Here is a 15458-nt window from a genome sequence, read left to right as displayed (position 1 = left end):
ACGTATTTAGTCCAGCCTGCTGCAATGAGGCTTCTATGCCACAGTGAGTTTTTTGTTTCGAAAATCGCTCAGTTTTGGTGCAAGTGGAAGCTGGTCGAAATTGGCCGACGGAAACGCTAACGGAAGCACGGGGATTCGGCCTATAAGTGATTACTGTTTGGTCCGGCCGGACAAAAAGGCGGATAGATGGACGGCGGAAGGGTACCCGCACTGTAGGCGGAAGGTGATAAATGGAGCGTGAATTTTTTGTAAAATGCCCAGCTCTGGTTACAACCATCTACAAGGCAAGGTACCGAAGCGAAACTTAAACCCGAAAGGACAAATATTTGTTTTTATCTGTTTGCATTCAATCCTTTCCGCTTGGCTTCATAGTGACCATGGTAAAGCATTCAGCGAATTAGAGTACTTCATCGCACTGCCATTTCCATTACATGCATGATATTGATTGCTGTGATCAAATTAGTGCATCAAACTTTGTGGCTAACTGCTGTCAGTACGGCTGAGACTTCCCTTCACAGTCACTATCTTAGCTAAAGCCCAGTCAAAGCCATAAAGAGCCTCTTAGCTGATGTAATAGCCACTTGGTGAAAGGAGGAGGGCTCCATTTCGACGTTTGGTGTGTGTTTAGAACAATTATGTTAGTATCTGAAATGAAATTGCGGATGTGCCAAACAAACAGAAATTCTCTCCACGATAATGCAATTTTGTACTGAATAAAAGAGGAAATTCAAATTAGAGCTCCATTAGAGCTCAGCCGACCACGATTGACCAGAAAGTGACTAATAATGGTCCATTTGGAAATCTCATGCGAGACACACGTGTATCCTGATCATGCCACACCGACACAGGCACACGCACACACACGGAAGCACAGTCTTAAGGAGTGGAAGGAGCTCATTCTGGTATAAACAGTATTTGCCACAATTCCCACACAATAAAGATGAGGACAAAGACACATCATATTTATTTTGTGCCAGGGAGACCAATTACTACAATGTGTGATACATTTCTTCTCACTACAAAAATGAACCGTCTAAATTTAAGAAATAAATACTTGATTTGACAGGATTCAGACTAAAAACAAGTGAAATGATCTGCCAATGCAGTAAGATAATTACACTTGGTAAGATTTCTTGCCATAAGAAAAATTATCTTGGCTTTTGAAAAGAGACAAATATATTAAAATCAGTGGTGAAACACTCATTTCAAGAACTATATTAGGTCAATTAAAGTTGAAACTAACCTGTCATGCATGTTTTTGGAATGGGGGGGAGGTCAGCAGACTACCCGGAGAAAACCCACGCAGATATAGGGAGAACATGCAAACTCCACACAGAAAGGCCGGAGCCAGATTCAAATGCACAACCTCTGCGCTGTGAGGCGGACGCGCTAACCAGTCAACTACCGTGCCGCCCTGGAGTGCAACAAAAAGTGTGAATCAAGTGTGCTCATATTGGTACACCAGTTAAGAGTCACTAGGAGGTTCTTGAAATAAGTTTTTACAGCTAAAAGTTCTCTGAAAACATCAACTATAGCATTAAACTGAGACTTTGACAGTAATTTGTCTTATTTTATACAATACAATACAATTTTGCATGTAAATGAACCAATTATAGGATCCACAAACTATTTATGTAAGAAATATAAGACAAATGTATCAATATTAATAATCTTACAAATTCTGCTATATTGTTCAAAACAAGATCAAAAAGACTTTTTAGCTTGATATAAGATTCTAAGTCAAGGTTAGATTTTTGCAGTGCATTATGGCTCATGTAAGCAAAGCAAACAAGGGACAGCTGTAATATCATTTAGCTTGCGTGGGTTCATCGTTAACTACTAACAATCCTCTAAAACAGAACCGCTTGCAATGCAATTATAGCTTTAATTATTCATTAATGCTCCCCCTCTGAGTTTCAATAAGAGACACAGCTCCAACAAAGCGCTAACCAAAAGGGCAAACGTTTGAGAAGTGTGCCTTTACATTGGAAAATAATGATATCAATGCTGGAATATGGGTGCCACTGGGAAAGTATTTTAGTGTCACTGTCATACTTATTTCCACCTTGTTTTTCTTGACACAAGAGTGTGACTTTTGCTTTTGTGTCTTACCTGTGCTACTGTATATAATGTCAAAATGGCAGACCCCTGAGATGGATGAAAACGGTTGGATTAATCTGCTTAATTCTTATTACACCGTTACAATATTAGTCAGAATACCGTGTTTAGACTAGTGGGGCGTACATAGAACATATTATTGCAAAGATTTCTTTTTATTTACTTGAGTTCCCCAGTGTAAAATAGATTGTAGCTTATCTTACTGCAGTTTGCAAGTAGCTTTCCCAACACTGATTTGGAGGGACGCCTTGAGTGGAGGTTTTGTTTTGGAATTGTGGTGTGTTTCAGGTGGCGGGTATGAAAATGGGTGGCTTGCTCATGGAGTGATCATTTACATTGCATCATATTTTGTTCTTCTGCTTTTATGTTTTGAGTCAACAATAAAAAAAAGATTTAAATATGAAATCATGTTTCTACTCTGAGTTTCACGAATAGACACGGCTCTAACAAAGCTCCAACCAAAGGGCAAAATCCTGCAGGCGTCGCTCTTGAATGTTTACCTCTTGATTTGCTTATCATAAATACTCCATGAAGTTGCTCTGCAGTGCAGTCCGTCTTTACACAATCTCTTAAACTTGTTGAACAAAAACTGCAGGATCCACAGTCACGGAAAGGCTTAATGATTGGTGGCAACAGCAAGAGGTTCGGTTCGATCAACTCTGTGTCACACAGGCTGGTCAGCAGTGGTCAGAGAATGGGCTCCAGAGTCGCAGGAGCGCTTCATAACTTCTTTGATGGATATCTGGCTGCTGGGGCTCGGAGCGAGGGACGCTTCTAACTGAGCCTCTATCTGAGCCTCTATCTGAGCCTCCGACACCTAAAGACGTGGGCGAATGCATTTATTTATTCATTTTACAAAATGGTGGTTGATCATAGGACATTGTGAACTCAAGGAAATGCTTCTACCTCTTCAAATTTCTTGGCTTTGTATTGTTCTGCTCCTTTTAGGAAGTTCAAGAGGATGAGGTCACAAAGAACTGTGCCCTGCCATAAACAGAGAATGAAGTGAAGATGATGGCAACATTGCATAAAAAAAACATTCATTTTCATGGTTTGGAAACTTACAAGTCCAATGGAAGTGAAGGCAGCAACCAGGTTGATTAATGTTGGGATCATGTCAAACTTTCCCGCCTAATACAAGAAAATAAGGAATTCAAGCTCTTGCAAAGTTGAACGTTTCCGACAGATCGTTGCCAGGACTGCTGAGTGGCTCACAAGAGTGAGGGGTATGACAGTTCTTTTAAGCGAACTGAATCATTAGAATCAGGTCATCAAAAACAACCGTTCAAAAGTTTTGTTCCTCTAGAACAAGGGGTCTTCAATCCTGTTCCTCCAGGGCCGGTTTCCTGGATGTTTTCCATCTCTCCCTGTTGCAACACACCTGAGTCAAATGATCAGATAATCAGCAAAGTCTGCAGAAGATGGTTTACGACCCCGATCATTTGAATCAGGTGTGTTGCAACAGGGAGAGATAGAAAACATCCAGGAAACCGACCCTTGAGGAACAGGAAGACCCCTGCTCTAGAACAGAACGACGAGAAAAAATGAGGTGTAATTCTCTTTGTTTTATGTTGAGTTTGACAGAAACTTCAACCGGGAGTGCCACAAAACAGCTTGAAACTGTTTTTTTTTTTTAAGAAAATCCCAAAGAAAAGTGAGCTGAGTTGACTTCATGGCCACAATACAGCATCAGAGGCGGCAAGTCCAGGTCTAGAAAGTAAAAACCTTGCCACAGTTTGGCTTTAGCACAAGGTGCTTCTCCTCCGGTTGAGTAAAAGCACCTGTGGCTAAAGCTAAACTGTGGCAGGGGTTTTACTTTCTACACCTGAATTTGCCACAGCGCTCATATTCCAAACGATACTCTCAAAACAAAAAAAATGTCCAAACAATAGCTCGTTGCATTATGTTTGTTCAAACTACTGTACGGTATATAATTTAACCTTTCATTGTCTTAATAAACTAAAATAAAGAATACAATAAATACAAAATGTAGCCTTCATACAAACAGCACTTTCTTTATATCATACTTTATGAAAACCAAGTCCTTATATCTTCTATATGTACAGTATAAAAATATTAGGGCTGTCGATTTAGCGTGTTAATCCAACCCCCTTTTGACGCCGTCAATTTTTTTATGATCGCGTGATTAAGGTTTCCATAGCAACCAGCGGCTGCATTGATAAAGGCTGCTGGTCACCATGGTCCATACACGTATATTTGAAAAAAAAAAAAAGCTTTAGAGTACATGTTTATTAAAAAAAAAAAAGCTTTAGAGTAGAGGAGGCGTTACATCTGCTTCAAAATATTGACGATGAGGATGAATTTCTCAGTTGACACATGAACGGCTGAGTGCCGCTGCCCTGCGGTGATAGTCGCGACGGTATTGTAATGCTTAAAAGTTGTTCTTAATTATCTTTGGAGGCCGTGGAATGGCGGGTTACAAAAGGTTTGACTTTATGTATTTCTTCTGGCGTCTGCCTTGCTAAAGAGAACCGACACGACAGGACAGTGTTTTGTTGAGTCTTGTGAGTCAGGCGTGAACAGTCTCGCTCTAATTCACCTCTCTCTCTCTCGTTTCTTTTTAGCGCCGTACCAAACCAAATCAAAAAGGAATAAATACTTAAGCACAATATACATAAAGAAATATATACTCACAAAACAATATTGCAGCATTTTCGAAAAACAATAAATACAAAATAATATGCCGTTTGCTCCAAAGCAGGTGTATTTTATAACAGCAGGAATCATGCAGCGCAATCAAGAGCCGCACGGGACAATCTCAGCGGTACACCACCTGTTTCTCGTTCATTTATCTGACATAATTTACATTAAAATATACCCACAACAGAATTTTGATAAACAAAATACTTTTAAAAGACACTCGAGCAGCGAGTAACAATCTTTTTAGTCGATGAAGTCATTGCCAGAGTGCAATAAAAAATGACGTGCGTACAAATGACTGCTCTCGTATAGTTCTAAATCTAAGCGGCGGATGAACAACAAGTCGCTCTCAAGACGAAATAAACATATCTGTCAGAACAACACTAAATGATTGTGTGCGTGTGTGTCGGTGTGTGCATTCGCGGACGCGTGTGCGTGTGGGTGTGTGTAAGTGCGTGTGTGTGGCTGCGTGCGTGTGCGCGTGTAGGTGTGTGTGTGTTTGAAAGGGCTGAGGGGCTGTTTGTGAGAGTTGAATCCAATGCTTGTTTTTTCAATCGAAGAGGGAAGTCAACCCAAACATTTTTTTCGAGGATATGTTCTATGCAGGCCCCCTAGTCAAAACAAAGCATTCCGATTAATATTGTGTTTGCGGAATATGATTCAAGCAGCAAAATCTAGCCATCTCAGGGGTCGGCCATGTTATCACTTCTGTCAACTGAAAATGACATCACAGATGCCCTGAGGGCTCAAATAACGACCAATCATGGCTCAGTTTAAGAAAACAGGTGAGCTGTGATTGGTTGTTACCTGAGCAACTGTGATGTTATTTTCAGTCGAGAGATGTGACAAAATGACTGTCCCCGGTGATGGCTAAAAACAGGTGGATTAACTCTTATTGCACACACACAATAATTATCTGAATGCCTTGTTTCAACTAGTGGGCCTGCATAAAACATATTCTTGAAAAAAATATGTTTGGGTTGGCTTACCTTTTAAGTATTTGCATAAGAAATTCAATCCTCTTATTCATGTTAAGGGTATTAAAATTCAAGAAAATAATGGGACAGATAAATCAATGGATTTTTTTTTACAATAAACCAAATATGCGATTAACTATGGGTTAACTATGAAAAAAATGCAATTAACTACGTTTAAATATATTAATCGCTTGACAGCACTAAAAAATATACTCGCATCCTTAAACAGTTCCGGTTCATAGTCCTACTTCAAACTATGGTGAACAAATGTGTGTTAAAACAAGAAACTCCACCCTTCAACTCACTTTGCCAGTGACCATGACATCGAAGCGGATGGCGAAAGCTTTGTGCAGCGTGCGATATTCAGTACCATTCAGCGTCTTAAAGTATTTGGCAAACCTACGTAAAGAGAAAGCCGGCATGAGGCAGAAAAGGGAACGAAAGGGAGGGAGATGACAATGTGAGAGAATGAGCAACCAACCTGAAGTTGAACCCCTTGGAGACGGCGTTCTTGGCAAAAGGAGCGTCCAGTCGGGTAAACGAGTACTTGGGTACACAATACTCAATGTCCAGGTCTAGATTACACTTCCACTCAATGTTTATTCCAATTTCACCACCCTGGAAAAGAGAGGTTGAAGATAATGGAAATACTGAGGATCTGTAAGTGCATTGAATCATGATAAGGGAATGAGAAGCGGAGAAGCTGAACACAACACAAATACTGCAGGTTGGTGCATCTCAATAAATGACAGAGTTTCACGAAACACACAGGAAAATAATTCTCAGAAGGCAAATTGCCACAAGCACACAGAGGACATGCAAACTCCACACAGGAAGGCCGGAGCCCAGATTCAAATCCCCAACCTCAGAACTGCAAGGTGATCTAAAGAAGAATCTAAAGAAGACCTTTTTAGCCAGGCTGGCCACATTCTGGTCGGTGTATTTCAGTACGTCGCCCACACCAAAGATGGGGCAGAAGGGATTGGTTTCAGAGTTGTATTTACACTCCTTTATCTCCTCAGACGTCATGCTGGATGGAAAGTTTCCTCTGGGGGAGAAATATTCAAGTCGGTTAGTGGTTGCGGTGCACATAGTCATAATGTGTGTGACCTACCTGGTGACGTTGAAGAGAGGGAAGCGGATGCTGTTCTTGATGAAGATTGTAAAGTTTTCCACATCGAACATGGGTTCACTGCAAGAGCAGGCGGACAGAAGGACGATGAGAATGGAGCCAAGCGGCATGTTCGATTATCGGCATCTGAGTGACATGTCTCACATCTCGATGGTGTCGTTCTCGACCGGACACCATCCCTCCACCTCACACTGACCGCTGGACTGGTGCTCGCCGGTGAGACAAAGGCCAGTAATCCTCCCTGGTTCATCAGAGGGAGTGACAACAGCTATTGCTAGTTTTTTTTTTCTTGCGCTTAAAGGGGGCGTTTGCTATTTTCAATAAAGTCACTTCATAATTGTTAAGACTATCTGTCTGACCTAGCAGTAATACATTAGCAAAATAAACTGTGAAAAAAACAATCGTCCCTCTCGGGCCCCATCTTGGACTTTTAATAAGATTTTTAAGAACCCACTGCACCCGAAGAATAACAACCAGTCAGAGACAGAAGTCATGACCACCGAGGTTTCTATCATTTGCCGTGCACTTGTGGCCACACACATAGGGGCCTTGCGCTGAAAAGCAACTTGTGGAATAGACACCTCTGGAAGATTAAGAAAAAACAAAAAGCCCATTTCTCATTTGCGAGCAACTAGGTGCAAAGCAAAAAGAAGCAGATTAGCGGGACCTCGGGCAGCTGAAGATTCTGAAGCTATGGGGAATTAGCAACATTTCTGCTGGACAGCTAAATTTATCGAATCGTTTCAATTTTAAATCAATTGTACGTCACAAAATATGAGATTTTGAAGTGATAAGTTTTAGTACTCATTTTGATTTGCGATGACTAATCTAATTGTATGCCATGATCAGAGGCATAGCTACGCAGTGGCCAGGGCCACGCCACCACCAAGTGGACATTTTTGACTACTTTGATTAGTATGCAGTTTTCTTAGACAACTTGGTACTCTGCCACAAGTTATTGATATTAATTGCATGTTCAAATAATAAATATACAACTGACTTGAATATAAAGTGTAAAAGAAAGTGTCAGTAAATAACATTCAATTCTTACAGTGAAATTCAATCAAAATCCTTACTTTCACATCGTAAGAAGTAAATAACATGGCCGACCGAGAAGTCTTTGTTTATGATACCATCCACAATCATGGTTTCAAATAAAATACACACCATACCGTATACCAATCTTGCACACACATGCAGGAACAGGAACAAACCAAAGTCAAAAGTCATGTTTAGAATTGTGACTAAGATTTTTGTGTCATTGTGCTTTTTAGATGATTTTATGATTGGAATGAATGAGCCATTGACGGTGTTTGCAAAATGGCCTTGGCTGTCGGTGACAATTGATCAGTCTGATTAGCTGTTAGCTAGCGAATCAGTCCATGAGATAGAAGTAGACTATGAGAGTACGCAAGAGAAAAGCAACAGCAAAGAAAATGGCGTTGTCTAGTAAATGAAGCTCAGCAAAATGTTACTTTCTACTTAGTCTTGTTCCTGCTTGATTATGAGTGTGATGAGCATTGATCTGGATAGGTGTGAATTTTATTTCATGAAACCCTGACTGTGGATGATATGAGGACAACACACACGCGAACACCTTTGACCGCCTTCACTGAGCTGTCGCGTCATTTTGGCCGCCCCACGGAGAAATTTCCGGCTATGTCCTTTGGCCGTGATGAATGGCCGTGTTTGAGAATCATACTCGTGCATGCTAGTGAGGAGCGTGGCTTTGGTCAAAAACTTGGGGGACAGCAGCGCAGGGGTGGGATTAGTGAAGGCAACATTCAAATCTTACTAGCGGTTTTAAAACGTCAAAAGAAACTTCAAAATATTAAAAGAAAAGATTTATTGGTGGCAAGAATTTGAACCTGGAACAATCCAATTAATTTTATATACCAAATTTCCAATGTGAAAATTGTTTTGAAATTAAAATTACAACTACTTTGAAGCCCACCAGAATCACAGAATCGATCAAGCTTGACTTTGGAGGTTGTGCTGTTGTCATTCCGAGAAGAAGAGAAGGTTCATTTACCGTTAGTAAGGATGGAACCAACATGTTGCTCGCAGTCTTCGTCTGTGTCACAGCTATACCTACTCCCTTTCTGAAACATGCAAATGCACATTTGTGTTAGGGTCATTTTAAATCATTTTATAAAGATCTCATTTTCACATGGTCACACCAAGCAAATTTATTTGACAAAAATAGCATAAAGGGATTTTAACCCAAAACACATTAATAATTGAGAAGTAAAGTGAAATTTAACAGCAAAATTTCACAAAATGAATAAAGCCACACAACCCTTTCACTTATAGATCAGGTGTCAAACTGAAGATTTTGTGGCCCGTGAAGGCAAATCATGTGCGTTGACTTCATGTTTCTTTCAAATTGTCTTCAATTTTAACACTGGGATATGAGATATTGCAAGCATTTATTATCAATCCCTCCCTTAAAATTAATTGAAAAATAGTTCAACTATTTACTGGGTAAATAGAGCACAAACCGAGACGGCGCATGACAATCACATCATTAGCCGCATAAAATTTTTGTATTTGTGATTTGTTGTCAGCGAGCCAACCATTGCTTCTAATGATGTGAGTGTTTGCCACAACAAATCCCTCAAATATTACTCTGGTCAACAGCAAATTTTAATCAGACCTTACTTTAAGTGTCCCTAAAATGCCTAAATGTATTTTTGATGCTGATTTAAAGCATGTCTTTACTTTTCTAGCACATCAGTTTTTTGAGATATTTTTTTTATTTTTATTTTTTTAAGTTTGACCTACAAAACCTTGCACAATATGGATATTACCATGTATTGTAATCATAGCTATGACATTTCTGAAAAAAATCTACCTGTTGCTGAACCCAGTCCTTAATTCATAAATATTACTAAATGTATTGCATTACATTTTTATTATTATTATTATTATTATTATTATTATTATTATTATTATTATTATTATTATTATTATTATTATTATTAACCTCGATGTGCTAGAGAAAAAAACAAGAGGAAGATTCAGAATCAACAGAGAATGTGTTAACCAGTGTTAACTTATTATCGTCATCTGAGTTATGTTTTACTGAGCAGGCAAGACGGAGATGTTTGTACAATTGTTTGATCCTGTGTTGCAAAGTATTCCATTTTCACGTCTATGATTGTCATGAGACTTTTCTGCTTAGCCGTCATTGGCATTGTTCTGTGACGGTATTTAAAAAACAAATTAAAAAAATAAAAAGTTAAAAAAAAATTGCAATAAGAAGTGTTTAACTTTAGAGGTTCCACGAAAATGAGTTGACCAGTGTTATTATACAAATTAGCTGTGGAGACCCACGAGTCATGAACTGGAGAAAAATGCAGCCAGTGGACAGAATGAAAAAAGTGACTGTTGCTTTACATCAAGTATCGTCTCCTGTGTTTGGGCTCATAGGGCATCTTGCAGCTCCTTAAGAGTATCATGAGTACAAAATTCAATACACTACAAGGTGAAAAAAAAATTGTTGCCTCGCCTCACCTCCCCACATTTTCCTTGGAACTGATTCTCAGTGATGATGAGTTTAGTCATGATGCAGAAGACAGCAGCACCCTGCAACACACGCACGCACACATTAAGTACATCTGCGGCAACCCAATGGGAATACTTGAAGATGTGTCAAACACTTTCCAAAGAAAGTCACGTTGCGTGATAGGTGCTCTTCGTACCTGTTGGGGGAAGACGTAGTCGGCCACATCCATCATGCGGTTTTGATGGTAGCCGAAGCCCTTCACTTTAGTCATGACGGATGACTCTATGCCGGTGTCGGACACCTGGTAGGCTTTCTCGTGGATGAAGACCCAGCTGCACAGAGCGTTTTAGTCAATGTTGAAACATTACAAACTACATCACCAAAGTAGCACATTGAACTGTCACAATCTTCTTAACTGATCGAAGTTAATCAAACCACCCATCCATCTATTTTTCTGTAGCTCATGTGCACTCCTCATTAGGTTGCAGGTGAGCTGGAGCCTATCCCTGCTGATTTTGGCTTATTGGCGATTTAGCAGCATTTTTGAAGAATTTGGGGGGGTTAAAAATTATATATGTTTTTTTTTTTTTCTCTCCATGCATTTCAATGGCTGGCCCAGTCCCTATTCCCCATGAGTACCGGGGTTCCACTGTAGATACAAATGACCATTAACATTAACACCTACGAAAGCCGGGCATATGTACGAAAACTGAGACAAAATGTAAGTGAAATAATTGTTGAAAAACAAATCATATGGAGATTTGAGCTTGTTTTTTTTTCAGTGCTTTTAAATGTTACCAAATAAAACTTGCATTGATTTACACCATTATTGATGTATTTTGAAATATCTTTTATTATGATATTGGTAGCATAATTGCTCAAGTCATTTTTTTTAACTTAGAGCCACAATATATAAAACAACAATGTGCTTGCTAAAAATAGCCTGTTTTTCTTTGTCTGTGCACGTTGTCAGTCAGTCAGGCAAAGGTTGAAAAAGGCAACTTGTCATATTTTCATCTTTCCAAAAATATTTCTAAAATATGACTGAGGTAATTATGCTATATTGTTGTACTATACTGAGGGGTATTTATCATATTTTGCTCCTCACGTGTGCAGTAAGATGTTTAAGTATGATGTAGTCCACTGCATATTGTTAAATTCAATCTCCATGTCGTCCTACTTTTTTAACATCATTAAAGTCTAATTTGAATCAAAAGACAACAAATCTGAACCTCCAGTCACTCACCCGACAAAATAAGCGATGATGAAGACTTGCACGATCCTGTTGATGATGCCCACCGACCAGCTCTTGACCACCACGGATTTGGTGGTCTCGTAGGTGAAGAAGTCCGTGACCCAGCCCCACACCATGGTGGTGATGCTGGTAACCAGCGCTCACTTTTCAGTGGAGGATTTCTATGGAAAAGATGAGGAAGGTAGCTCGCTATAAGGGGACTTCTCGTTAAAGACCGACCCTGGCTCAGCTGAGATTTATTGAAGATGTGGCTGATGCTTGTCCCTCTCCATCTGCCACTCCATTGCTGGACCTCCCCTTCCTCTGTGCAGATGAGGGGATGAAAGTGTCCCTCCCTCTTTGTCCTCATTCTCATTTTTCATTCACCACAAAGCCTGAGTGCTAGTGTGTGCATTTGCAAGATTATATATATATATATATATATATATATATATATATATATATATATATATATATATATATATATATATATATATATATATATATATATGTGTGTGTGTGAGATCACTGACTAAATCACTAAAACATAACAAAACGGGGTTCAATTAAATATACAAAAGTAGGCAACGTAGCAATAAAAAAACAAAAATGACAATAAGAAATGAGATATGGGATGATTAATAGCATAAATACAAGTAATAGAAATAATGATTGCATAAAAATGAGTCGGGTTAGCAGTATAGAAAATGGATCAATAAATGAATTAAAAAAAACATGAATAATGAGATAAAGTTAAAGTTCAACATTTTGGAATGTTACCCAAATCATATAATAACAAATTGCAGATATAGTGCCCTTTATTGTGGGCAGCCGAGGTCGCGCCTGTGCCTGTGCATCGTGCTGTTTGAACAGCATTTTAAAATGATCCACGTGGATTATCACATGGCTGGATTATCTTGGCAAAGGAGAAGTGCTCACTCACACTAATTGTCAATAATATTTGAGAGAATGAGGCATTTTGTGTTCATAGAACAATCTTAGATCTTTGAGTTTAGCCAATGAATAATTTGAGAAAATAACAAGTGCCTATATTTTTGTTTCGTATACATTCATTGACTCTCCATCCATGATAATAATACACTACGACTGCAACTTCTACTACAATTTATAAGGAACAACATGATAGTAAGTAATCATCAATTCATACATAATTATAAATTGACAGACAAAGGACCCAAACAACAAGGAAAACATATAATATAGTCATACAAGTACCATATGATGGAATAAATTGAAGGAATAGATAAGTACAAGTAAGGCCCCCGTAGATGTGTGCTAACTGTCACATCTGAGTGAAAATATGATTTTTATAGTTCGTTTTATTACTTGTATTGGTACTTTTTAATGATTGAACAGTGTTTAAACAGTCACCTAAACTATTCCAGTTGAACCAGGAGCAACTTACTTGGCAGGCAAGATAAATGTCACTGTTTTGTACATTTTAATGCAATTTCTGTGAACGAGAAACAGAATCAATGTTGAACCACAACAAAAGAGGTATGTATTGGCTTTTTAAAACAAACATATTGAAACCCCATTAATTCCTGTAGTGGACCTAAAATGGACTGCAGACTTTGGGCCCTAATTGAAGTTATAATGTTCATGGGCAGCCAGTCAGTGAGCTTGTCTGTAGTAGCGCCTCGGCTTCAACATTAGCACATGCACATGACAACCGCTAGCTTCTCTCATTCCAATTCAGTGGGGAGTGGTGCTGTCTGCCTCTGAGCACCTGAAATTGTTTCCTAGGGGGAAAAAAAGTCAGCTAACACCTACCTAACAACATAAACAGTGAGCTATGCAGAAGAAATGAGGAATGGTAAAAGTGGTAAAAGTTAAGAAACTCACACATTCTGGTTTAGGCCGGGTACACGACTTTGTCACTGTCAAGGCAGCGTATTACTCTGTGCAGATATTGCAGCTTGTGCAGAACCCCGTTGGGATTTTTGAGGTAAGGCGGGTGCCGTATTTTTGTTGTTGAAATACATAAAAAATACAAAGTACAGTATCTCAAATTTTAAGGGGGGCTGGAATTCAATTGAGCACCTGTAAAATGGACTAGAAATGCCCATGATTTGCAACCCACAGAATGAAATACAAAATCTATTCCTGTTTGTCAAGAATCTTCCTTTTGCAGTTCCATTTCTATCCATCCAGAATCCCTGAAAACCGCAGTTGTCAAGCACCTGTCAAGAAATTCAATTTGGCCACTATGCTTCACACAAATGGAACCAGTTTCCCGATAAACTTAAATTTGCCCCAACTCCAGCCAATTTTAAGTCCCAGTTGAAAACCGTTGTTTTCCCGGGCTTTTTCTGTTTCTTTTATTTAGGTCCTTTATTTGCTGTTTCCTTTGTTTTATTTCTGATTTTAACCATTGTTTTATTCTTTGGGTATTTTATTCTGAATTTACTTAATTGTTGTTGCTGTTTACTACCCTTTGTGAAGCACTTTGAATTGCCTCCGTGTAGAAAGGTGCTATGGAAATAAAGTTGCCTTGCCATTGTCATTTTGTCGGAAGGAGCATTTCCATTCAGTGATTTTAGTACAGGTGTATTGAGAAGATTTTCCTAAAAGTTGAAAACATAAAACCCACTTAAATTGATCATTATGACAAAACTTAAATTGTCATCATCAAACATCACTTGTAGCACATCAAGTGGAGAGCAGTAAATAAAACAAATTGGATTCCAAGTGTGCAGGCCCTCACAAGGCCTCATTGTAAATGCATTATAAAGTGTAGCATAATTGAGAATAACAGCGACATGCGATACGACCACTTCTCAATACACTCATGAGCAGCAGCAGCAGCAGCATTAATGCTGGAGATAAATGCGAGTAGTGATGCAATGACAGTGAAAGTACTGCATGTGTATGTGTGTGGACTGTGTCATTTCTTAAGTGGATCCATTATGTTTGCGGTCAGTTCATTGTAATGCGATCCATGACCAAACACATGCTTATAGGAGGGGTGGCCGAGATCTCAAAGGGATACGATTAGACTTCCTGTTATAGACCCAGTGAAACCCATTACATTGATGCAAATAGGACACACATTTGTTTTTAGCCCATATGCAAATAAAGGTGATATGTTTCCGTTAGTAACGAGGCAAGCCCTTGTCCTCGTGTAAGTTCAGAGCACGTTCAGAGCATGTGTACACATTGATCAGAGCATGTGATGGAATGAAACGCTGTGGGGAAACATTCAACATGGATCGAGTCTTTGTGCAGTCAGGACAAATTGCAAATGTGAACTGAACTCACTTAATAACAATACATGACTAAAATGTAATATCCCAAGAAAGAACATCTTGATGCTACAAGAATGATGTCATTGCATGAGATTGTAGTTGTAATATTAAGAGAATACATTCATATTTTTCAGTTAAAAAAATAACTTTTTATAAGAGCAAAATATTTCTTATGCTATGCAAAAAATGTGACATGAGAAAAGTGATCCAAAAATAATTTCAAAAAATGTGCATTTTCGAAGGTGGGATTTTTGTCAATTAACGTGAGGGTTTTGCAAAAACTAACATTTTTCAAGTTGCTGAAAAAAACACTGAGTTCAGGGAGTGCTGGAAAACCTTCCACACACACATCAGGGGCTCGGTGGCACGGGAGGCTATTTTGGAGAGGATGGATTTTTGTCTGTTACTGTATGTAGTTTTTGCATTAGCCTTACATGATTGCTGATAATCAGTCTCACAGAGCGTCATTGGCTGGTTGCAATTGTGATACATGGAGACTGGAAGACTCGCAGAAAAACATAGAAGTGGTTGTCCTTTCCTTGGACCATGATAAACTCTC

The 15458-nt window shown here is 39.0% G+C and overlaps 1 protein-coding gene across 1 annotated transcript in view; it reads right to left on the bottom strand.

Annotated features, from left to right (window-relative positions):
• The window catches only part of LOC147151883 (P2X purinoceptor 3-like), a 28131-nt gene extending 16361 nt beyond the window's left edge, over window positions 1-11770 (bottom strand). The window contains exons 1-12 of the mRNA XM_086020336.1: window positions 11643-11770; window positions 10593-10728; window positions 10405-10476; window positions 8921-8990; window positions 7033-7129; window positions 6871-6948; window positions 6663-6804; window positions 6238-6374; window positions 6062-6155; window positions 3184-3249; window positions 3025-3102; window positions 1244-2935 (exon numbers count right to left, since the gene is read on the bottom strand). Coding sequence (XP_085876462.1) covers window positions 2783-2935; window positions 3025-3102; window positions 3184-3249; window positions 6062-6155; window positions 6238-6374; window positions 6663-6804; window positions 6871-6948; window positions 7033-7129; window positions 8921-8990; window positions 10405-10476; window positions 10593-10728; window positions 11643-11767 — 1248 coding nt within the window. The 5' untranslated portion in view covers window positions 11768-11770 and the 3' untranslated portion in view covers window positions 1244-2782. The remainder of the gene's footprint in view (window positions 1-1243; window positions 2936-3024; window positions 3103-3183; window positions 3250-6061; window positions 6156-6237; window positions 6375-6662; window positions 6805-6870; window positions 6949-7032; window positions 7130-8920; window positions 8991-10404; window positions 10477-10592; window positions 10729-11642) is intronic.
• Between the last annotated feature and the right edge of the window lie 3688 nt (window positions 11771-15458).

This window comes from Filicampus tigris, chromosome 2, assembly GCF_054856515.1.
Source record: "Filicampus tigris isolate MCC_2025a chromosome 2, RoL_Ftig_1.0, whole genome shotgun sequence".
Classification (NCBI taxonomy): Eukaryota; Metazoa; Chordata; class Actinopteri; order Syngnathiformes; family Syngnathidae; genus Filicampus; species Filicampus tigris.
This window is presented reverse-complemented; position numbering and strand designations above follow the sequence as displayed.